This window comes from Coenobita brevimanus, chromosome 72 (genome assembly GCF_032717465.1).
Source record: "Coenobita brevimanus isolate Jiangsu-jjx chromosome 72, ASM3271746v2, whole genome shotgun sequence".
In the NCBI taxonomy this organism is placed as follows: Eukaryota; Metazoa; Arthropoda; class Malacostraca; order Decapoda; family Coenobitidae; genus Coenobita; species Coenobita brevimanus.
In genome coordinates, this window is record NC_137025.1 from 43,757,052 (window position 1) to 43,782,663 (window position 25,612).

Below are 25,612 nucleotides of genomic sequence, written 5' to 3' on the forward strand. Positions count from 1 at the left end.
ACATTCGTTTCTCAGTATATCTCTCTAGTTGTGTCTTTACTTAACCACTTCAAGTCCATCCAACTAAAACTATGCATCCAGTCAGTCATCTTCCCCCAACTAACCATATTCTCCATTATATCCACCATATTCTGACCATTCAACCATCTCATTCCCTCCGTCCATATATACCATTCTCTTCCAGTTCACACACAGTAATCATCCACCCATTCTACATCCCAAGTTACCCTTAATTTTCTCTTCCTAATTTACATCAGTCTAACCATCCATCCAACACTCCAAAAGTCTCCAGCCACGCGTAACACTCTCTTTCCAGTACATCCCTTTTGCTGTTTCTTTGATCAAGTAATTTATAGTCGATCCAAGCTTCATCATCCATTCTTCCAACGATTCAGTTTACTCTGACTACAATAATCATTCTCTTCCACCCATATCAGTTATCACCCACTTCATCCCAGTTTAACCATCCACTCAACCATCTATTTTACTGAACCACTGATAACACTCTCTTCCCTTATCATCCCACTCTGACTATCCCGTCAACTACGTCGTCCATTCCAATCTGGCCAGTCTCTTTCTCTCATCAACCAGTCATCCAATTCATCCCTTCATCTCACACTAATCTCATCCAAGTTCCTTCCACTTTAACGAACCATCCATCCCCAGGTGTGTGCGGGTGACAAAGTGATAGTGGATGTCATGAACAACCATCCATCTATGGCCGTGTCCTTCCACTGGCACGGACTGACCCTGGCGCCGACGGAGGCCTACCCTGGCAGCCGTGGCACCCCCTACATGGACGGCACTACAGGCGTGTCCCAGTGCCCCATACCGCCGGGCTCAGGGCTTCGCTACTCATTTTATGCCACCAATCCCGGCACGCATTTCTGGAGGGCACAGACAGGTGAGATCGATACCTGGGTGTTTGGACTGATGAAATAGATACAGACAGCCAAATTATGCACACATGCATCCATATACCGGTGGAAAAATGCATGTTGTGTCAATGTATGAAGGCAGGAGTGAAAAAAGGAAATGATCGAATAGAAGTGGTATACAGTAAGTTTGTTGAACACTTTAGGTGTTCGGAAGAGCGGTGATTTAAAGAGTAGTGCAATGTACGATAGGTCATATTAGGCAAGAACAGGGAAATTTTAGGTGTGGTAGGATGTGTGTGGGTCAGGCTTTTGGTTTGGGACATGTGTGTTAGAAAAAATAGTGAGAGAAAGGAATGAATTTGTATGTAGCTCCCATGAACCTGAAAACTCATGAAGAGAGTTAAGCAAGACGCGTTGCTGCGAGTATTGCAAACATGTGGGGTGGGAAGGAAGCTTTTTAGAGCAGTGAAGTTTTTACCAAAGGATAAGGGTATGTGGCCTCTAGGAAGGTACGAGGGCAAATGGCTTGAGGTTAAAGGTGGGATTGTGTCAGGGATGTATTATGTCCCATGGGTGTTCAGTCTGTCCATGGATGGGCTGGTGAGGAAGGTACCAGTAAAGAAAATGGCGCTGAGAAAAAGGGCAAATTTTCCACTTCACCCTGATGATGCATTCTATATCACTTATTGCTAACAGCAGGCAGTTGTGTTTAGACTTGGAGAGATTTTTCGAAAGAGAGGTTGATATAGCCTTCATTTACTCCTTCACTATTGCATGTCTGTTCAGTGTCGAGTAATATCATTTTGTGTTAACCCGAATATAGTGAAAAATGTATTACGGCAGAAGAGAGCACGGAGTACTGGGAGGAAGGAGAGGGAATTCAGCTAGTTTTTGTTTGCAGTTGATACATTTGTTGCAGACTAAACAATTAAACATCAGCAGTTAGTTGCAGAATTTTTTAAAATCTATGAAAGTTGTGAATGACAAATAGCATAATGATGATATGTAACAGGGAGACAGGGCACAAGGCTATGAGAGTCTGAACGGGTAAGTTTAGCAAGAAAGGAAGGGCTAGGACGGATACAGCATCAAATCCAACTCACAGACCTGAATTTAGCCACAGGACTGGAGATTGGGCAAATATCAGAGGCACAGAAGAGACATTTTCAAGTGGAGGTGTCATTTACACGTTCATTAACTCCTCATTCTTAAGATGAATATACATGTCTGGTAGTAGCAAGAATAAAATTACATCCTCCTTCTGAAGGGATTACAATAGAATTAGGGAACATCATAAAATCATAGTTCGCCACCAATGCTACCCTTATCTTAACTCGACTCCAAAGCTACACTTACACCCACACCCACTCCCCCACACCCATACACTATTCCCCCACCCACACACTCTAGCACACCCACAAAGTCTCCCTCACACACACACACACACACACACACACACACACACACACACACACTTCTTAATCTCACATTCACTTACTCTCCCAATCCTCACTAACTCCTGCCCACTCTCACAAACTCACTCTTAATTCTTACTTTCTTTGCCCAGCACTGACTCTCCTTAACTCTACCCAGGTGTGCAGCGAGGTGACGGACTCTACGGCCCCCTTATAGTGCACCAAACTCTACAGAAAGACCCCAATCAGTTCATGGCCGAGCATGTCATGGTGGTGAGTTAGGAGAGTTACCCTTCTACTCTAAAGAGTAACTCGTGATGATCGTTTTCGTTGTTATGGGTAGACTATAGTTAGGATATTAAAGAGAATGAGATGGATAAATGGATGTATATGGATGGATCTAACAATACGATCCATGTACTGTTTGTACTATACAGATATATCTACAGCTATGTACTGTATATCTATATCTACAGCTATCTATCTATCCATCTACCTGCCTATTGTATAGACAGACAGGTAAATAGATGGACAGGTAGATATGTAATCCTCATTTCCATTAGCCATTGCAAGTCCACTGCTGAACAAAGACCTCCCCCAACCTTTTCCACGTATTCCTTGACTGAGCCAATCTCTGCCACGTTTTGCCTGCAAACTTCTCTATCCCATCCCTCCACCTCCTGTCTGGCCTTTTTCTACTACGCTTACAGTTTCATGTAGTCCAATCAGTCAGCCCCTTGCTCCATCCATTATCCCTTATTCTTGATACATGACCTGCCCACCTCCATTTCTGTCCTTTTATAACTTCTGTAATGTCTTTGGTTTTAGTTTACTCCCTCACCCAAGTTGATATTTTCCTGTCTCTCAAGGATATTCCCAACACTTATCTATCCATTGCTCTTTGAGGATGATTAGTTGATTTTCCACCGATTTTATCAGTTTCCAGGTCTCACAACCGTACGTCATAGCTGGGATTATGCTCTCATTATATACCTTTCGTTTCATACATATTGGCAGGCTACTTTTCACGATGTCTCTGTGTTTACCGAAAGCTTTCCATCCAATTGTAAATCATCTTTTTATTTCGCTATCATGATCTTTCGGTAGTTTTAGTATTTGTCCCAAGTCACTGTACTCCGCGACTCCTTCAAGAATTTCTTCGCTTATTCGGATGATGTTCTTTGGTGTATTTGGGATATGCATTAGTTTTATTACAGTTCATCTTTAGACCTACGTTGAGACTTTCTCTGTTTAGGTCATTTACCATATCTTGCAAAGTCTCTGCTGTTTCTGAGATTAGGACAATGTCATCTGCAAATCTTAAATGGTTTAGGTTATCACCGTCTATGTTACTCCTACATTTTCTCAGTCTAGCTTTCTGAAAATACTTTCTAGGCAAGCTGTAAATAATTTTGGTTAAAATGTATTACCCTGACATCAGCCCTTCTCAATCTCAATTTTTTCAGAGTCTTTGTGTAATTTAACTGTAGCAGTTCCTTCATTATTTATGTTTTCGAACAGTTCTACAATGTTCTTATTTACTCATTGTTCCCTCAATGAATTTATAATTGCTATTTGCACCACTGAATGGAAAACCTTTTCATAATCAGTCCTACTTAAGCACAATGGTTTATTATATTCTGTAGTTTTCTCGGTTAGCTGATTCATTATGTGTAGTTGCTCAGTGGTCGATTACCTGTTTCGGAATCTTGCCTGCTCGCGAATTTGGTTTTCTTCCAAATTATTGTTATTCTGTTCGTAAATACTTTCGTAAGGAGTTTGTAAATAGCTGGTAATAAGCTAATGGGTAGATAGTTACTAAGATATTTTGAGTCACCTTTCCTGTAAAGCAAAATAACTATTGCATTACACCATGTTTTGGAAATTTTCTTCTTTATACAAGTACACTGAGTCAATAAGTGGGGAGCCTGTTTTGTACTTTCACTCCCGCATGCGACAGTGAATCTGCTACTATTCCATCTTCTGAGGCTTTCTCTCTTTTCATACTTTTAAGAGGAAAGTTTCCTTGTGTTACCTTTGGTATTTCACTTGTGTCACCTGAAAAGTTAGCTATTGGTACTGTTGTCTTTGATGCATAGAGTTCTTTATAAAATTCCTCAACTCTCTTCAACATCCTATCTCTGCATTTAATGACTTTACCGTTTTGTCTTTCAGTGACATAATATGTTGCTTTCCTAGTGTCATTTTACTTCGGACCTGTTTCAGACTGTTTCCTTTTTTAATAGTTTCTTTAGTCTGAGCCATCTTTCTCTTTCATTTTTGTTCTCTTTGTCTCCCGTTGTTAAAATTACTTAAATCCTCTCTTTCTATTTCATCATTCTTTGTTTTTACTTGCATCTCCTTTCTTCTTTTCATGAGCTTGAGGGTCTTTTTTGAATACTTGTTGGATTTGGTTGTATTAGCTTTCCCTACTGCCTCCACTATTCTTTATTTGTTCGACTATCATTCAATTCATCAATGTCACGCTCATCATAACTAAGACCCTCAAATCTGTTTGTTATATCTGAATGGCTGCTTTGTTTTCACTTAATTCTGTTGGGCAAATATTTTTATTTTTAATCATCTTTCTTTCACCGCTGAAACTGAATGTGGCTGTGCGACCACCATTCTGTGGTCATTTCTTAATGTTTAAGTTGTTGACAACTGTGGCATTTATGATCGTGTTATTCTTGTCTGCTATAATGAAGTAAATTTCATTCTTTGTTTCTCCATTTGGACTTCTCCAGGTCCATATTCTCCCTGTTCTTTTGTAAAAAAATGTATTCATTATTCTCATATCAGCAAAATTTACCACCATTTCACCACTGTCATTCCTTTCTTCCACTCCAAATTTTCCCATACACGCTTCTCCACTTCTCGATTTGCCCACTTTTGCACTGAAGTCTCCCATGAGTATGGTATATCTGGTCTTTTCTTCTTCCATAATCTGGGAGACGTCGTCACAGAATGTTTCTATTTCTTCATCTGAGCTTTGAGAAGTCGGTGGATATACTTGTATGACTTTCAGGAAGTATCTTTTGCACAGTCTAATTACAATCTATGCTACTCCGTCAGATACACTGCTGAATTTAACAATGTTCTCTGTAAGATTTATGTTAATTAGAAATCCCACACCACTAACTTCTTTAGTTTGCATTCCTCTAGCAAAATCGGTGGTTGCTGTCTTGGAGTTTAATTAATTTTTCTTCCTTTTTGTTGATCTCACTCAAACCTACAATATCCAATCTAATGTCTTCTTATTCAGTCATTAAGGAATCAAGTTTGTATTCTTTGAGGCTTCTTACATTGTACTGTGGATCTTAATATATTTCATATTGTTTAATGTCCTGCTCTCTGATCTGCCGAGACAGTGCCTTCTCTCTTTCGGTGGCACGCTGCCCTAAAGAACAGAAAACAATGCGGTTCGACCTTTAGCACAAGATGATCCAACAGGAACGCCCGTCAATATAATAGACATATAGATGTACAGATATACAGACATGAATGGACAGATGGACAGACAGATCGACTGACAGCTAAACAGACAGAAAGACAAACAGGTAAATACGATAGATAATCATATAGATAGACGGAACAACAACAGACAGACGACAAACCGAGACAAACACATTACCCCCTCGCACTTCGCGCGCTGGTGTACTAATTCTCCTTTCCTTCACAGCTGAGTGACTGGTACCACAAGAGCCAAGACGCCTTATACGCTAACCAGCAGACCTCCGGCAAACTGCAGACACCGGCATCTCTACTCATCAACGGAAAGGGGGCGAAGGTTAGACATGGGGGGAAGTTTTGCAGGGTTGGGGAGAAGGGTGAAGGGAAGAAGGTGAAAAAGATGGAGGGGAAGGAGGGTGGAAGTGGGGAGTGGAGAGGGAATGAAACATCAGCATGGTATATGGGCAGAACGGGAAGGGGGGGATAGGAGGAGACCTAGGATGAGATGGAGGGATGGAGTGGAGAGATATATGACAGGAAGGGCGATCTGAGATGGAGGAAGGGCAGGCAAAAGTGGACGACAGTGCGACATGCAGGCGATTTTTTGGAGGCCATCCCTAACTGGATTAAAGCCTCTGGCAATAGAGAGAGAGGCAGATTTTACAAAAGAAAGTATAAGGAGCATTTTACTCGAATAAATTATGAAGGCAGTATAGGGAGTGCAAGAATAGTATTTTATAAGGGCAGTACTGGAGGTACTGGCAGTGCTGGAGGTGGGGCTGGAGCTAGCTCTGTGGCTAGGGTGAGAAGTGGTTGGAAGAAGTTCAGGGAGCTCTTGCCTCTCCTGACATTGAGAGGGCTCTCCCTACGTGCTAAGGGGTCTTTGTATGCAGCATGTGTTAGGAGTGTAATGCTGTATGGCAGTGAGACCTGGGCAGTGAAGGAGGAAGACATTCGCCGGCTCAGACGTACAGAAATGACAATGATTAGGTGGATGTGCAGTGCGTCCCTGCGTCCAAGGTCTGGAGGGGCTGGGTTTACAATGGAAGAGTTGAGAGGTAGGATGGGACTGGAGTGTATTGGTGTTGTGATGAGGAGAGGTAGATTGAGGTGGTTTGGACATGTGGAGAGGATGGGGGATGATAATTGGGTGAGGAAGGTGAGAAGTGTTAATATTGGGGGTGGGGTTATGAGGGGTAGACCGAGAAAGACATGGGACGAGGTCATTAAGTGTGACCTTAGGGTTAAGGGACTGAACAGGGAGGCTGCAATGGATCGTGCAGCGTGGAGAGCCGCCATTAGGTGACCAAGGCCGACACATGCAAGCATGTTGGAGCCTTTAAAAACGAAACGAAAACGAAACGAACGAAACGAGTACAGAGAGTGGGAGGGAAGAATACAGTATATATAAGAGCAGTAATATAAAGATAGTAAAGACTGAAAATATCACATTATTATATGGGCAAAATTATAAGGGCAGTATTATAAGGACAGCGTTATAAGAGCATGATTATAAGGGCAGTGATATAAGGGCAGAATTATAAAAACAGTTTAGAGGTAATATCTGCACACTATAAGGGCAGTATTATGTGGAAAGTAGTATACAGTATTTTATATGAGTAGTACATATATAAAGGAAACACAGGGCTTAAAATAGCAATATCATGAGAAGTCTAAGGAGTGAAAAGGCAGTATTATAAGGAGCAATATAGGAAGTGAAAGGGTAATATTCTATACAAGTAATATATGGAGTGCAAAGTTAATATACACTTTATATAATTAAAGCATAGTAAGGACAGTAGTATAAGGATGGTATTGTAAGAACAGTATTTTACAGGGCCTGTATTACAAACTATAGGGAATAACAGGCCACTGTTTTATAAAGGTTAGTTTGCTATTCGTAGACCCGAGAGGAAAGTCAGTTAATCTGTTATTAGTCAACGGGTTCAGTTGTACTCTACAGTATACCTAAATACTTCAATTGACATCATGCATATACTCCAGTTGACGTCATGCAGATTCTTCAGTGGACGTCATACACATACTTCAGTGGACGTCATACACATACTTCAGTGGACGTCATGCACATACTTCAGTCGACTTCATGCACATACTTCAGTGGAAATCATGCACATACTTCAGTGGAAATCATGCACATACTTCAGTCGACTTCATGCACATACTTCAGTGGAAATCATGCACATACTTCAGTCGACCTCAAGATCATACTTCAGTCGACGTCATGCACATACAGTACACTACTTTAGAAACTCCCTGACGTTTGGACTTCAAAGAGGCGTTCCCGGAAAACACAATGCCTATATTACTCATCCTGGATCATGAGAGAATAGTTAGAGATGACATATGTAGACGGAAATGACGTGAAGTCCAACCCAGTGTGATTAATTTCGTTAGAATAAACTACTCTGATTTTCTTCAAGACCCACCACCATATTACATAAATGCACACTCGCTAGCACCATTGAACCAGTCCTGAATGAGGCACCCTAATTTGGACAAGGGGTATTAGTGCCGACGCGGTGAGTTGTAAAGGTATGTAGGAGGACTGTAGGGCCTAAGGGAACGGGCTGTTTAACATTTACTCAGAGCTGGGGAACGAAATGAGCGAGTTTTCGTAAATTTCCCTAATGAATGCCACCAGATCTCTCCCTGCTGGGCCGCCTTAGGGTAAAAGTACTTAATCAGAGGCCTGGCAAACACGGTCAGTAGCATTATTATAGATCGTTTATTTTCATCTGAGAGAACTGGACCACTTACACAGTTTGAGTACTTAGTCATGGTTGGGCGAAAGTTGATGTCTTAGTTATGAGGTAAGAGTCTCCTTGGTTACTAGTCAAATTTATCCTCCAATCTGACTGCAGCTGGACATTAACTGAGCTGAAAGAGGTAAGGGATCTTTCTCAGACGATTTAAACGGACCATAATGAGAAAGCAGCCACCCCAGACGATTCTTTGTACCGATTATTTGCTGATGTGTACTAGCTTTAATTAGGCTTACGTTATAGAGATCATGTTCAGTATTCGACGTACTTGTTGATAAAATGTAATGAGGTAAAGGAAGTAAGAATCAAACTGTTTAGAATTTGAGAAGATACCGACATTATTCTGAGGCCAATGAGTAGTGAATTCAGCTTATATGAACCTGAGAGAGAGAGAGAGAGAGAGAGAGAGAGAGAGAGAGAGAGAGATAACCCAGCACTATCTCCCCAGGTGGACAGCAGCAAGAACCAGTACCAGCCTACCATACCCCCAGCCCGATTCATGGTGCAGAATGGTGAGTAGATCTCTCCTCTCTCTCTCTCTCTCTCTCTCTCTCTCTCTCTCTCTCTCTCTTCTATATTTTTATACTATCCTCATCCGTATAATACATCCAGCTGGGTATATATACTAGTGTTGTGTGTGTGTGTTTGTCTCTCTCTCTCTCTCTCTCTCTCTCTCTCTCTCTCTCTCTCTCTCTCTATATATATATATATATATATATATATATATATATATATATATATATATATATATATATATGTATGTATGTATGTATGTATGTATCCGTATCCTACATCAATTGGTGGCAGACGATTTCATTCAGCTGGGTGAGTTATAGAAGCCTCAGTGTTATTACTGTAAACAAAACTATTACTCTATTCGAGGCAAAGCCAAACTAGTATATTCAGCTGTGTGAGTCATTATGTACCTTTTGTGCAGATTTTCACCATAGAACTTTTCATGGTGGTAACAGCAACAAAACAACACCTAATCCCGTCACACTGGTAATAATAACACCTAACCCTTTCATAGTGGGAATAACAATAACACAATAACAATTAACCCTTTCACGGTGGTAATAAAAACTCTACCACAATAACGCGCCTAAGTTTCTCTCCCTCCTGCTTCCCAGGCACCCGGTATCGGCTTCGTGTGATAGGCGCCGCCAGCAGTAACTGTCCCATGACCCTCAGTGTGGACAGCCATGAGCTCATCCTGTTGGCAGTGGATGGTGCACCTGTCTCACCCGTCAACTCCACCACCTTGCTTATATACCCAGGTCAGGACAGGCAAGGTTTGGTTAGGTGAAGTCAGGTTAGGTTAGGTGAAGTAAGGTAAGGTTAGATTGGGCTAGGTTCAGTTTGGATCAGATAAGATTGGTTTTGTTCACACACTGCTGATCATGTTAAGTTAGGCTATGTTAGGTTAGGCTAGGTTAGGTTTGGATTGGACAGGAATGGTTTGGTTTACACATTGGTCGTCATATTGTCAGGCTTAGTTACAGTAGTTTGGGCCAGGCTAAGTTAGAATGGGAAAGAAATAGTTTGGCTGATGCATTCCTGGTAATTGTTAAGTTACATTAGATTAAGTTAGGCCAGGATAGGCCTGGTTTACACATTGTTGGTCATGTTACATCAGTCTGTGTTAGGCTAGATTAAGCTAGGACAGGATTTGAATGGTTTGGTTTACACAATGCTAGTCATGATGTATATTTATCTACCTCAAGGTTCAAGTCCATCTGGAAACACTGTTAATTAATGCAGAGTAGTTATGACATTGGATTTCACGGCCGTAACGGACACATCTGGGACCCAAAACATAAGATTCATATCATATCCAGACAGAACCCATCCTCCCCATTTCTTTACCCTCTATCCATCCTAGTATCTCCAAATGATTGATTGCATAAATACTAATAAGCGAATCCCTTCGTCATTGTTTTATCCTCAACATTTCCAACTCGTCTAGCCTAAATCGGATCAGATCTATTTAAGTTGACCTTGTCATGGAATCGTGACCTTACACTGTGCCCCCGAGACACGAACTGAAACCAAATTTGGCATGGACCAGCTCTGACTTATCGGACATACCCATGCGAAATTTCAGTTCATTCCACCCACTGGTATGGCTTGCAGGGGGTTCCCAAAGCCTGACGAAAAATCGGACACAAATGTACGCGTGGCTCGTGCATAACTGACCACAGCATTTATAATTAACACAATTGCCGTCAGCTCGTTGTTCCGCAACTTTTGATGTATGGCGCGTCGAAATTCAATGGGGCCAACAGCAGACAAACACACGCAAGATGACGCTTATTTGTAGAGTATTATTGATAAAGTGAAGTAGGTCAGGCTATGTTTGGAAAGTGAGTTAAGGTTAGCAAAGGTAGGATGGGATAGGATACGAAAGGATAAGTTAGGTTTGGCGAGGTGAGAGTAGGGTTAGGTAGGACGGGATAGGATATGACAGGTGAGTTGAGGTGAGGTCGGGTTTTGGGCAGCGCAAGCATATTACAACTTTTAAATATAAACACAGTCTGCATACCCCTCCCCTCCTAAAAAAAACACAAAAAAACACCGCCGTATGCAGAAACAGCTTGGTAAACGTACAGTTCCAGGAGCCTCCAAGTTCCACGAGATCACAGCCTTATATTTAAATTCTTTTCAAATATTCCTGTTTCGTAAGAAAAAAATCTTGTTCCTCCATTTACGGTTCATTCATTCATGTCTTCCATTATCAGATTTTTTAAAGAACCTTAATGCTATGAGTTTTCCAGTTTTTATCATCTTACTACCACAAACTCTTATTCAGTTAAGCTCTCTTAACGATAACTCCTTCACTACGAGCAGCCCATTCTACGATGAAGAGAATGGTGGCATCAAGAACAAAAGCTAACTGAGAACGCATACCTCTGTCAATGCAGCAGCATCTCCCCTTTCATTTTTATCATGACCTTGACCTTTGACCACACTCGCTCGACTGTTACTTTTTTTTTCAAAAGATTAAAGAGGATTGAAAAACGAATTAAAGAAAAAACCCATACACCAGATTACAGGTGTCCTCGTTTCACACACACACACACACACACACACACACACACACACACACACACACACACACACACACACACACACACACACACACAAAGGAAAAAAACAAATCTGTATCAGTTGGACATGAAATGCTGTTGGTAGACGCTTGGGGGAAAGTAATCTGGGGAAGCGAGTTCACTCTATTCCAAATCTGGTGCAATTCCGTCCAATAGTTTTCCCACAACGGTGCTACCAGACAGACTGACCGACAGACAAAAAAAAAAAAAAAAAAAAGTGAATAATATACCCTCCAACGTCCAAAATGGGAATACAAGAATATATTAGACATCATCATACCAAATGGTCAATATTCTACTCTGGCCTTCTATTCCAGCCCCCCCCCCTCTCTCTCTCACACAAACACACACTCACACACACACCGCTCGCTGGCTTAGTGGTAACGTTCTCGCTTGCCATCTCGTAGACGGGAGTTCAAGCCTCGCTCAGGCTGCGAAAAATTTCACTGACGAAGTGGGTGGTTACTGTCCCCCTTGAGCAAGAGGATGGGTGTGTGCGTGTGTGAAGGTCACAGCCTTGCCCTTAGATCGGACTATATGAGCTGTCAGCTCCCTTCCGGGAGGGGAAAAGCTGACAATCACGACCATCAACTGATCCTGACCGACCCGGTGAATTACACACACAAGGATGTAACACTCATACACACTAACATGCCCCTCATAAAATAAAATGTTCTCTCACTCTCTCTTCCTCTATCTTCATTTGTTCTAATCTCCCCAGTCTCTCTCTCTCTCTCTCTCTCTCTCTCTCTCTCTCTCTCTCTCTCTCTTACCAACTCTTTCCTCCAACAGGCGAGAGGTACGACGCCATGTTCTCCGCGGAGCAAGCTAAGGGTGAAGGAGGAAACGTGTACTGGATCATGGTGAAGGGAGGGGGCGCCTGTGCCAACCTCACCCAGTACGCCGCCCTCCAGTACTTCCCAACTAACTTCACTCTGGACCAGGAAATACCGCAGCTGCCACCAGTGCCCACCACACCTATAGCTACGAGTGGACAGGTGAGAGAGAGAGAGAGAGAGAGGTAATTACTTGTCTTGTGCTGCTGGATTGTATATATCGGTATTTATTCTAGACAATGACCTCAGTAAACAGTGATGTGAGTGTTAAATATAAGTAGCAGAGTGAACAATGAATTTGGCTGGAAGATGACGGTTTGGAGGAGAGAAATTTCGGGGAGAGAAATGGAGTGCTTGCACTTGCCCTAATGCATAGGTAAGGATCTGGGTAAGTGGTTCACCCAAGGCACGTCTCCAGATGAGACAGACTACGACTCCAGACACTCAGTGGTGGTGGTGGTGGTAGTCGTGTTATTGGCTGCCGCGGGGTTACCTCGAAAGACCTAAGTTGGGGTGTCTTATCCGTAAGATGCTTCCTCGTTTTTTCTTTATGTCGGCAGCCATGAAGCTGTGGTGTAGTTGGCGTGTGGAGGTAAGATGTAAAAAAGGTTGAGGAGTGAGATTATAACGTGTGAGAGATAAGAGATGGTCGGAATTTGGAGAAGGCTTAGAAGGTTGAGCCCGAGTGCCAGAGAGAGAGAGAGAGAGGTAGTAGAAGTGGTGGCTGAGGGTTAACAGTGATCGCATGCTGTTCTTGCAAAAGGATAGATGGATGAGCATGGCTAGGCTTTCTTCGTCACCATGTGAGATGACCAAAGCAAAGTGGATGCACGCTGTCATCCTTGCAGTGATTTAGAACTACTGTAGAAGCGGGTATGAAAAGGAGAAGCGACGACAGCAGAGGTCTGGGTGAGGATAGCTGGGATGGAGGAAGAGGTGGATATTAAGCAGTTGAGATGGTGGGGATAGGAAGTAAAGGTTAATTGGCTGAAGTGAGGGAAGGAAGCGAAGATTGTTGTAAGGTCGTTGGCGGTGAAGCCAGAGTCAAGGAAGTGGAGGGGAGCCGGAGCTTGTACGGCCTCTGCTTTCTGACAAAACAGTTCACGCTGATAGCAGTGAGATTCGTTGCACACCGGGTAAGTGGTGGCATCTCTGCATGTCTTGTACCAGTGGTTCCCACAAGATTTGGAGTACACTTAGCCAGCAGAGCAACAATGTGAAGAGAAACCAGATAGGAACGCAAGCACTACACAAGATGAAGCCAAACCTTTTGCTTAAGCAGAGCAGGTGGAAGGCGGAGGTGTATGGCAAGCAGTCCTTTGTCAATGGTCTTTTTAGTGTTTTCAAGCATAGAACAAGCCGTCTTGATGGTACGGGATGTACACATCACGGATGGAGAGATAATGTTCTGCGTTTATAGTTCAGTTTTCAGATCGGGTTTAGTTACAGCTCTTCAAATGTCTTGTCAGCTTTGGGTACCGGGATGGATCAGTATGCAAGAAATTCTGGGGTTTTGATAATTTTCAGGTTTTAGTCTCATACCTCACTAAGAAGCAGTCAATCTTATCAAAGTCAGGTGTTGGGAGCTGAATACAGAGGAGCTTTTCAGATCAGATGGCTCTGATGTAGTGGTGTTTGAATGTTGGTGGTTAGAGAGATTCTGGAATGATCAAGTAGGAGAGGTTCAGTGGCAAAGCTTATGCTGATAGTGGTCGTCATCGTGAGTCAGTCCAATGGGGGTGAAGGAGTAAAGGTAAGGACGGGTAAGGGTGTAAAAGGGTTGGGTAGTCAAATGAGGCGAGGTGGATGGTAAGTTAAGAGAGAGAATAGAGACACGGCAGAAGTGATGGTGGAAAGGTGACCATTGATTTGCTGGGACAAGAGAGACGTGACGCAGACAGGGACTACCGGTATTCAGAACTGGAATATGTCAGGACGTCTGTCGGGCGGGAGTATAACAGCTCCCGGGGGATTTCTTACCTCGATGACAGTTATTCAATATTTTAGACAGCAACAAGGAAAGGTGTAGCAATATCTGTTTATATGATATACCCGCCATTCAGATGTAAAGGGAAGGGGGATCTTCGCTAGGAAACTTCAAAGTGAATATTGTCGCTTTCAGGCTGCATGCTTGTATCTTCCTGGGAACCTGACATCCTGTAAACAACCTTTCTTACAGTAATACACATAAACACAAATAGTGACTTAGTCTATTTCTTCCACCTATTCATTCCGTCAGACTCTCTCTCTCTCTCTCTCTCTCTCTCTCACACACACACACACACACACACACACACACACACACACACACACACACACACACACACACACACACACACACACACACACACACACACTTCCACCCCTGCCAACGCAACCATGACCATCAAACACCTGACACCTGCTACGATCCCCATTAACTGATTGACTGCTTAGTGATCTGTCATGGCCTGAAAGTGAGATGCATGGGTGTGGGATGGGAGTGCGTTGGGATGGGGTTGGTAGGGGAGGGAGTGGTGAGGGGAAGGGGCAGAGAAGAGGAGGGGATGGGAGGCAAGAGATGCTTGTAGGAGGGAATGGTTGGCTGAGAGGGTGACGTATAGGTAAGGAAGTAGGGAGGGTGAGGGGGAAGGTAAGAGCAATATTCTAGGCGACGTAAGAAGCTTCGCAACACCACTTCTTTTGCGAGTTATTTTCGTATTGGACCTTAACATCAACATTCAACATCAGCATCAACAAAATACAAGAAGAAAATGGATGATTGGTTTGCAGAACAGACCAAATCGCTAACTAGGAGGTATTGCGAACCTCTGCTGCCACTGATATTACGATCATAAAGACTGTCATCAATGCAATGTCAGAGTGAGCCCTTTTTTCCTAACTTTCAACTGTGTAGGTCTGGTGACACTGAAGGTATGTACAGTAGTTTGCTGATGAACCTGGATTAAGCACAGTATTTACAAAGTCTGCTTTTCGATGCAGTAGAGAATTTTTGCCTATACCCACTTTACTCTAACTTGGCCTGAAACTGCAGTCTCCCCATCTCGACTGCTGCCCTACAACACTAAATTAACACCAGAGCATGGCAGTAGTCATGAAGAAATGCTATGGAATGGATGCAGGCCCCTAGCATTGTCTTTATCCACTAGTGAGCAACGGGAAATAAAATGCAAAAGGAAGAAAATCTGGACCACGTTTAAGAAAAATCTGTAACACCTTCAGTCCTGCCACGTTCTGGATATTCTTAATTTCCTCTCAGAACCTCAGATGATTTTTGTCCAATTTCCAGATTATTTTCGTCAATTTACGGATAATTTTCGTCAATTTACTGACGATTTTCTATAATTTACGGGTGATATTCTGCAATTTATGAGACCTAAGACGGTATCCTCGTGTGGTAAGGAAGCTTACGAACACCTCTTCCTTACTGATTAATTTCTGATTCTGCTCCGTTACACTATTCTTATAGGCCTATGCCATTCATGTAGTCTAGGTCGATATTAAAAAGATATAAGAAGCAAAAACGAAGATAATGGGTAGTTTGGAAAATAAATCGCTCAGGAAGAGGTGCTAGGGAACCTCTTTAACCCATAAGAATATGCGCCCTAGAGTATTGACGAGGTTAATAAACTCTAAGACTCGAGTTTTGCCTAACACATCTTCCTTACCGATTTATTTTTAGATACCGCTAACTAATAACGTTGTTGTAGGTTATTTCTTCATGGTATGGTGATATTAGAATGATTTAAGTAACACAGAAGAGGTGTAATAAGCAAAACAAATCGCTCAGGAAAGGGTGTTAGGGAACTTCCTTAACCGTCAAAAATTCAGGCCTAGAACTTACTCCTCCATAGCTAATTAAAGCTGTCCGATAGTAGAATGAATTATCTAAAGTATTTGGAAATTTTCGTAGCAGAGAGGCTGTGGGAGCAAGCTTTCACAAGAACCTTATTTCTCATGTACCCTATTTTAAGACTACCTTATTTCACAAGTACCTTATTCCAGTCTCAGAACACTGCATCGCTATTTACCTCAGACTGCCACTTAGAATACGTCGCGAGTAACATCGTTGTTATAGGGAAAACAACGATGTTACGCTCTCGACGCAGCGGAACATCGACGGACAACAAAAAGGAGTGAGTTACTGAATAAATAATGGTGAAAAGTATGCAACTGAAAAGAACTATTGTAAGCACTTAAGTCTTTTACATCTCAGTGCTGTTTCAGTCACGCGTAAGCAGTCACGTTGGAAGTTGATCTAGTCTGTCAAGGTAAAATAAAAGAATAAAAGTTACTTGTAGGCGTCGTGTCAGCAACTTTCATCAGCCATGAGTAACCTGTGTGTAAAAATTGCATAACCCTTTAACTACGATTTACCAACTTTCTATTTAATTCCATAAATCATTAGACGATTTCCTTCAGCTCACACTCCACAAAACCAGCGCTCCCTTCGGGACTGCCCAGGCCCTGCCTTCCCCCTTACTATTTACAAGTCAGCCCACACCCCACTGACCAGGCTAATGGCCTTCAAGTGATGGGAATCTTTGAACGAATGAACGAAAATCTTCAGCTCAGTGATAGGCAAAGCATCCAGAAAGACAGAAGACTGCCACGATGATCATTTTGGTTGGTAACTAGCTAAGAACTGTTTTTTTTTTTTTTTTTTAGGTGACGCCTAACAATTTCAGTCAGACTAGAGAAAACGCACAAAAGAGAGAATTAAAAGCCAATCAGTTCTTTGAAAAAATTCGCTGACAGTTACAGTGAACACAGAGTAATAGAATGGTTGAGGTTATGTCATTTCGTTTCCCTGTTTTTGATGTAATGCTTGGGTGTGTGTTACTCTCCTGGTTCATGGGCTCATCCTTATTAAATTTATGAAGGCTTACTTTATATGAGTCTTCAGTGTGTGTTTGTGTGTGTGTGTGAAAGAGTGACTGGGATGCAAGTGTATGAGAAAAGTGGAAGAGTTGAAGCAAAAAGACCTGAATGAATGAGTGAACGGATGAGTGAATGAGTGAGTGAGTAAATGAATGAATGAATGAAAGAACGAATGAGTGAGTGAGTGTGTAAGTAAGTGACATGGTGATTGAGTGGATAAGTGACTGTGTGAATGAATGAGTGTGTTTCCCACAGCCCCTCACATTCCTAATCTACCCAGGGTATGTTCAGCGGTAAGTGCGATACAGAGGGTCAGCGGTGCCTACCCCACCTCACCTCCTCCCTGGCACTACCCGACCCGCTCAAGGCACCCAGGGTCACGCACACCTTCTACCTGGCACTCACCCTCAGCCTCGTTCACAACCCCCACTACTACAATCTACTCTACTATGACGGATCGGAAGGTTGGTCACAAAAGTTCAGGTACACCGGTTTCTCATTTATCCACATCATTCATAATTGTTCAACTGCCTGATTATACAAACGTCCCTCATCTACTTCCCTATCCCCCAAAAGGAGGATGGTGATCTGCAGGAGAAATCAGATTAAGTCAACAATAAACCCCGACCGTAAACCCATCGGGCCATAGAAGGTTGGAGCGCTTAAGCCAAGAGATCATCAGGCATTTATTTCGTTATCTGATTACCATCCACCGTAGTACCTTTTTTTTTACTCTAAGAACCATTTGCTTTGCCACTCAATGTAAGATCACCTGAAGGTAGCACTACATCAAGTGTGTGGATGGTGTACGCCTCCACATCAGATACTTCAGCTTCTCTCTGCCACCCAACCCTTTCCTCAATAACAAACCGTATTTCCCATTCACCGCACTATTTCGTACTCACTCACTCCCTTCTCCTCCATCTTCCGATCACCATATTTCTATAATGCCTCTCCCCTCACTAACCCTCCCACACAACCACACATCCCTCAGTCATTAACCCTTCCAGTAATTCCATTCCCTTCTTTTTCACGTTCCGTCCATCCCATTGCCTTAAATTCCTCTCCCACTCACTTTAACATTCATTCCTCTATCTGCTTTTTCTCCCGCTTACTCCACTGAACTAAATTACTCAGCATTCACTAACTATCCCACAAACCACGCCTCTCTCAGTCACTATTCCACTGGACGTCACTCTCTTCAATCTTATACTCCACTCCCCCCCCCCTTCTCTCTCTCTCTCTCTCTCTCTCTCTCTCTCTCTCTCTCTCCGACCATTTCGAGCACCAAATGAGAACCTCCTAGACCAATTAAGCTACCTCACCTGCATGCTTCTCATGCCACTCCTCAAAAACCCAACAAATTTCCCACTCCTGAATTCACTAATTCCACTGATGTACTCACCCTTCCACTCACCCACTCCCTTCTTCACCTGCCACTCACTCCAGTCTTAACTCCCACTCCCATTAATCCACTCCCTTCTGTTTCATCCGCCACTCAACCAACTGCCTTTACTTCCACTCATCCACTTCCTTCTGCTTCATCTGCCACTCAATCCACTGTCTTTACTCGCACTTCCTCTCATCCACTCCCTTCTACTTCATCAGCCTCTAATCCCGCTGCCTCGTTTTCTCTCACACTCGCCTGTTCCGTATCTCATTTTATATACATCACTAGTGGTCTGCGTTCCCTTTTAGCTTCTTACATGTTACTTATTGGCAGAATAAGATAATACTATATCTATATATCATTGCCGTAAATTTCTTCATCGATAGCAACATACTACCCATCTCTTATAACAGTTCGGCATTCAGTATGGAGAGGTAGTATTTTCCTATCAGGTGAGACCAAACCAGTTCTGGCTTTGCCTTCCTATGCTCTGTTTACTGTAACTTGGACATAAATTACCGTCTTACCATGATGAAGAATAAGTTGACACTAGATAATGGTGTCTGTCATGAAAAACTGCTATGGAAAGGATGTAGAGACGTAGTACCGTCTTTTTCTGTCACTAAGCAACGTGAAATAAGCTGCAAAAGGACGAAAATCTAGGCCAAGGTTGAGTAGAAGGAGTATAATGAGGACGTCCCAGATCATCATTTTCAGGTTTCGTTTTTCACGCATGCCACTCCTTCACTCTTGGTCCCTTCCACTCACACCACTCCATTTAACACTCACTCTAATGAATTATCACGCGCTCCTTTCTAATCTTTCTTCTACTCACCCAACTCAATTTCCAACACTCCATTACCCCTAATTCACCCCACTCATCCAATCCTTTTCCCACTCACTTTACAGATTCTATTTCCACCCCAGTCATTATCCCTCTCAATGACACTCCCTCTCCCCTCACGCAGACCAGTTCGAGGACCTAGTGAGGACTCCAGAGATCATCCATGTTCTTTCCAACCCACTCATTATTCCTTTCACTTTCCTTCCCTCTCCCCCCACTCAGATCAACTCGAGGATGTAGTGAGGACCCTACAACACAGATCAACAGTTCAATTTCCACTCCAATCATTATCCCTCCCGTGTCTCTCACTGACACTCACTATCCCTCTCACGCCTCTCACTGACACTTACTCTCCCTCTCACGCCTCTCAATGACACTCACTTCCATCTCACACCTCTCACTCTCCCTCTCACTGACCCTCCTCTCCCCCACTCAGATCAGTTCGAGGACCTAGTGAGAACTCCACAGATCAACTACCTCAGCTTCCGTCTGCCTCCCAAGCCTCTCCTCAACAATCCTCGTCCTCTCCGCGCTGAAAACTGCTCGGTGGAGGCTGTGAGGATAAACCAGTGTGTGGCAGGGTACTGTGAGTGTCTACATACCCTCACCGTAGCGAAGGGCAGCACCGTCGACATCGTACTCATTGCTGACGGTACTGTGAAGGTTTAGAAGGACTTGGTGGATGTGATGAGTGTCTGAGTGGTCTGTGAGGTGACTTAAGAATTGAGGAATGATTAATTTCAAGGAATGAGTGGCAGTGAGTGGTGTGTGACTGTATGAGAAGTGGAGTTTAAGTGTGTGGATTGAATGTTTGAGCGAGTGGGATGGGTGTGAGTAGTTAAGTGGAAGGGATGAGTCAGTGTGTGTAGTAAATGATGAGTGGAAGAGATGAGCTTGTGTGTGTGTGTGTGTGTGTGTGTGTGTGTGTGTGTGTGTGTGTGTGTGTGTGTGTGTGTGTGTTGTGAGTGTGCGAAAAGTGAGGCTATACCAGTGTTTGGTAAGGTACTGTGTCTCCATACCCTCACCGTGGCAGAGGGCAGTACCATCGACATCCTTCTCATCGTTGACGGTACGGTGAAGAAAGGGAGTCTTATGTATGAGTGAGTGAGCGAGAATTGCAGAATGCCTCGGTGGACGGGAAGAATGTGTGAGGGAGAGTGTGATAAGAAGACTCTCTGTGGGGAAGAAATGAAAGTGGCATGTTAGGTCGTGGATGTGTGGTGTGGAAAGGTTACGTGAGAAAGCGAATGAGATGTGGTTGTGTGAACGTGTGAGTGGGGCGTGAGTGTGTGTGGGGTGTGAGTGTGTGAGAGAGTTAGTGGGATGGGAGTGTGTGAGAGAGTTAGTAGGGTGTGGGTGTGTGAGAGTGAGTGGGGTATGAGTGTGAGTTAGGTGTGAGTTTGTGGGGTAGAGAGAGTGGGGTGTGAGTAGTTGAGAGTAAGTGGGGTATGGGTGTGTGCGATTGAGTGGAGTGTGAATGTGTGAGACAGTGAGTGGGGAATGGGTGTGAAAGTGAGTGAGGTGTGTGTGTGAGAAAGTGAGTGAGGTGTGAGTGTGTGAGACAGTGAATGAGGTGTTAAGGAGTGAGTAAGGTGTGAGTGTGTGAAAGAGTGGGTGGGGAATGATTGTGTGAGAGAGTGAGTGAGGTGTGAGACAGTGACTAAGGTGTGAGTGTGTGTTGGTCGCTGGCGTAGAGAGTCTGAGTGAGAGAGTTTGATGTGAGTGTGTGAGGGAGCGAGTGGGGTGTGACTGTGAGAGAGTGAGTGAGGTGTGAGTGTGTGAGAGAGTGAGGTGTGAGTGAATGAGGGAGTGAGTAGGCCAACGCGTACTTTACAAACCTACACATATTAGGTAGATTTATGGATATTTAATCTAACAAGCCTATGCATATATGAGCTTGATCTAAATATGACACTTCGTACATGAGGCCAATGTAACTGTGACGGCTTATATAAAGATACACAAATATGAGTTCAAGGCAAATCTGATCATCATTATCATCAACCTTAGTCTCTCCATTGCAGAACAAATATCCTTTCCATTTTTATCTCTCTGGCCTATTCATTGTTAGTTTGGTCCATCCTGTCCCAGAAAATCTCCGAATGTCATCTCGTAATCTTGTTTTAATAGATTCACGCAATATTTGATAGACTTATGAATAACACTTTTCTTCAGATTAAAGAGCATAGGGCCAACACTTTCCTTGTCCCCCTCAGTGCACCCTGACGGTCCCAACGAGCCCATCCACCTGCACGGGTACAAGTTCTGGGTGTTGAGTCAGGTGTGGCCATTAGAACTACCCCCCGATCCCCCCACCCCTGCGCCCCCCACCACTACCACGCCTCCCCCATCAATCAACGGCACCACCCCAGAGCCCCCTCCACCCCCACCGCCCCCTTCACTGCGCGACAAGGTAGTGGCATGGGACGAAAGAGGAGAGCTGACCAGAAAGCTGACTTCACCCGTACAGAGGGATACTGTGGCCGTACCTCCTGGGGGATACTCTATCATCAGGTTCACTGCTGACAATCCAGGTAATGTATAGAGAACTGTATCTTGCTGCTTATACATCAACACTGTCCCATATAGAAATATAAGGATACTTGCACACCAAACGTAAACATTGTTAGTAACATGTGATGGCAAAATAGTTGTTTTTTCAATGCTGACAGTGATAGATGCATTTTTTGTAAACATTCCTAACAGAGGTAATCACCAGTGTTTGCCACATAAGTTGTGTTGGCACCAACACAGGTACTCGTATGTTCGAAACAGTCTTGACTGTGGATCTGGCAATCTCATACCAGCTGCAACTCATACCACTGAAAACTGGAGGTGGCTCCTACATTACATGCCTCAGTGGGAGACAAATATATGCTTCATACAGTCAGTCTGTCTATCAGTCTATCTATCTCTCTGTCCAACTATTCCATAACCCATGAGTCCTTGAGCTACCACAGATGACTATGCAACCAATTATCTCGCTTTTGTCCTGTCCTCCAAAGCCCGTTGTGACCTGGAAAAATCCACGCCCATCCACTCTTCGATGATTTCCTCACACCTTTTCATCCACCATCTTCAATTCCCTTTTCCCCCGATGGTGCTTAGTATAATGGTTTTTGTCCCTCCATATGATCTTGAAACATGACCGTACCATTTACGTTTACGCCTTTTCAGAATTGCTAAGGGGTTTTCAAAAGGTTCAGTCGCTTGCTGTATTTTCTCGCACAGCCTACTTCCTCACTGATGATATGATCTTATACGAGCTGCATTAAAGCTTTTGACAGCATCTAACTTTCAAAGCCTAATTTTCATTTCAAGATCTGATGTAAGGGTCCATGACTCACGTACATACAGAAAAGAGATTTTACAAGAGATCTCACTAGCGAGGCATATTACAACTAACGAAACACCTTTTTGATTACTTTTTGACACACTGTACACCACACGTGCCACTAGTAATACCTGTATTACCACAAGATCTCAACAGCACATCAGTCCTCATACATTGAATCATTCTGTGTGATGGATGTAACAAACAAAAACAAGTCCACACCAGGTGCTGACCACATTCTCTTCAGCCATATTACTGACAATGTTAACAAAGCACAGACGCACCTTTACCATCCAAAACATACCACAAGCTAGAAAGCACTGAAAGGCATACTTCCGCCAACACCAATAAAATTTATGATATATAGTTGTAATTCCACCCTTCTACCTGACGAATACTGTCTTATATAGTCAGTTAACCTACAGTCTCAGTCAGCCAATACAATTTATGAGTGGCTGTATCCGGTTCCACATCCATTTCAAAATCTAATAAACTATTCCTTGACCCATTACCCACCTAACTACCAAATTTCACACACACACACACACACACACACACACACACACACACAGTCTCACCTGGCCTTGCTCTTCCTCAGGTGTGTGGCTTCTGGAGAGTGAGGTGGCCTTCCAGTCCCAGGGCGGTATGGCGCTGGTGGTGCACGTGGAGGGCGCTGAGAAGGACATACCGCCAAACGCACCCATTGAGTTCCCTACGTGCTAGATGGGGGCAGACGAAGAAGAATTAGAGGGGAATGATATGGAGGAATGAGAATGATACGGGGGAGATTAGAGGAGAGGGAGAAATTAGAAGATGGGGAGAGATTAGAATATGTGGAGAGGTGAGATGAACGGATGAGATTTGGAGATGGGGGGGGGAGAAGTTAGAGGAAGAAAGAAAAAAAGAAATAAGACATAGAGAGATATGACATTGAGAGACGATAAGACGAAAGGATCGGGAGAAGAAGGGGACACACCAGAAGAAATCGAAATCGAAATAAGAGGGGGAAAAAGAGGGAAATTCGGGAAATACGAGGATGAGGGAGACATTAGGAGAAGAAGAATGAAGATGAGAAATGTGAAACGAGCAAGATGGAAGAAATTAGGAGAGGAGATGAATTAGGTAACAGCAGAACTGATTCGGAGAGAGAGAGAGGGAGAGAGAGAGGTTCAGAAATGCATGGACTAGATTGTTAAAGAGAATGGCACGAGCAGACAAGGAGAGAATAAGAAAAAAAATTGTACATACAGTAAACAGAGATAAATATACGACATTAGCTGCTACATCCTATTATAATAATAGGTACTATAATACCAGTAAGTAAAAAATAGTACTCTACAGAGGTATAGTCAACATTAGATAGTAGCCCTTCTCTTAGAGATGATTTATATTCTGTAATAAAAGATTCTAAAACTGGAGTATATTATTGCCTTCTGAATATCGCTTATCTAACTACAGTGCTATTGTTCATCATCTCTATTATTCTACTGTATTTCTCAGGGATACATAACATAGAATTTACTGCACAGGTCACGATATCCAATATATATATATATATCAATTTTATGTATGAATGTGCGTAGGGAAACAATATTTCTTTTGGTTTATATAGAAAATCGATAAACTGTGTAAAAAGGAAGGGTAACTAATGTGTGCACGACAAACTAGCATTATGTGGCACTCATAAATTATCAGATTGCTTGCTGGGAATGTGTTAATACTTTTTTCTTTTTACTTTCTTTTTTCTCCTCCTCCTTCTCCTTCTCTTCCTCTTCCTTCTTCATGTTCTTTTTTATCGACTGTACACGAGGGTTGACAAGATATGCAACACAATTCTTTTATCTCAGTCGGGGCATGAATAAAAGAAAATATCCTTAAAAATAGATTTTTTTTTTAATATAACAAAACAAACAAAGATAGTCTCATCAAAAACATCTCATTACAAATATAACAATCTCATTTTAAAAAATAACAATTTCATTAAAAATAAACAATGCCCATACAATATGTTATGTTTGGTCCATACTAAACCATCGCTGTTTGAGTCAATGGGTTGAACCTTTGACCCTGCCCTATAACACTGAACCTTGATTTGTGTCACACCAGTATGGGCTATGAAAGACAGTGCTTGTCACTAACTGTGTCACTAACTCAGTCACTGAGTTGCTGCTCCTTTATGAAGAATTTGAAGAATGGGGCCTAGGCCTTATGGGATGTGTGTTAGGAAAACTTAATTCTGTACGAGAGTAGACTGGCTGGGACCCCAGAGGGCCAGCCCCGGCACCCACAAAGAGGGAAATGGCCGCCGGGGGGTCCCTACCGATGCCGTAATACTTGGCCATAGACTGTGCTCTGGGAACACCAAATTTTCCCTATTGATAGGCCTTCATTGGGACCAGAATCCAGGCACGCTGGGACCCCGTAGATCGCCGCACACGGGGGGGGGGGTGGACTTGGGCCGAAGAGATTATGCAATGCCATTTTTTCCTTTTTTTTTCTTAGGAACACATAATATTTCGCTGTGCTAGGGAGGATGATGTCGGGGGTAGGGGTGGTGGTGTGGTGGGGGTGGTTGTGTGGTATGAGTGACGGTGGGGTAGGGGTGATGCTGTGGTGGGGGTGGTTGTGTGGTATGAGTGTCGGTGTGGTAGGGGTGATGGTGTGGTAGGGTGATGGTGTGGTGGGGCTGAT

The 25,612-nt window shown here is 43.1% G+C and overlaps 1 protein-coding gene across 1 annotated transcript in view; it reads left to right on the forward strand.

Moving 5' to 3' along the window:
- The window catches only part of LOC145407018 (uncharacterized), a 65,910-nt gene extending 42,199 nt beyond the window's left edge, over positions 1-23,711 (forward strand). Inside the window, exons 5-14 of the mRNA XM_080278034.1 lie at positions 667-904; positions 2,472-2,566; positions 5,976-6,083; positions 8,978-9,041; positions 9,660-9,806; positions 12,429-12,634; positions 17,634-17,817; positions 20,024-20,239; positions 21,804-22,121; positions 23,520-23,711. Of these exons, the coding sequence (XP_080134160.1) occupies positions 667-904; positions 2,472-2,566; positions 5,976-6,083; positions 8,978-9,041; positions 9,660-9,806; positions 12,429-12,634; positions 17,634-17,817; positions 20,024-20,239; positions 21,804-22,121; positions 23,520-23,644 (1,701 nt within the window). The 3' untranslated portion in view covers positions 23,645-23,711. The remainder of the gene's footprint in view (positions 1-666; positions 905-2,471; positions 2,567-5,975; positions 6,084-8,977; positions 9,042-9,659; positions 9,807-12,428; positions 12,635-17,633; positions 17,818-20,023; positions 20,240-21,803; positions 22,122-23,519) is intronic.
- Positions 23,712-25,612: the final 1,901 nt, after the last annotated feature.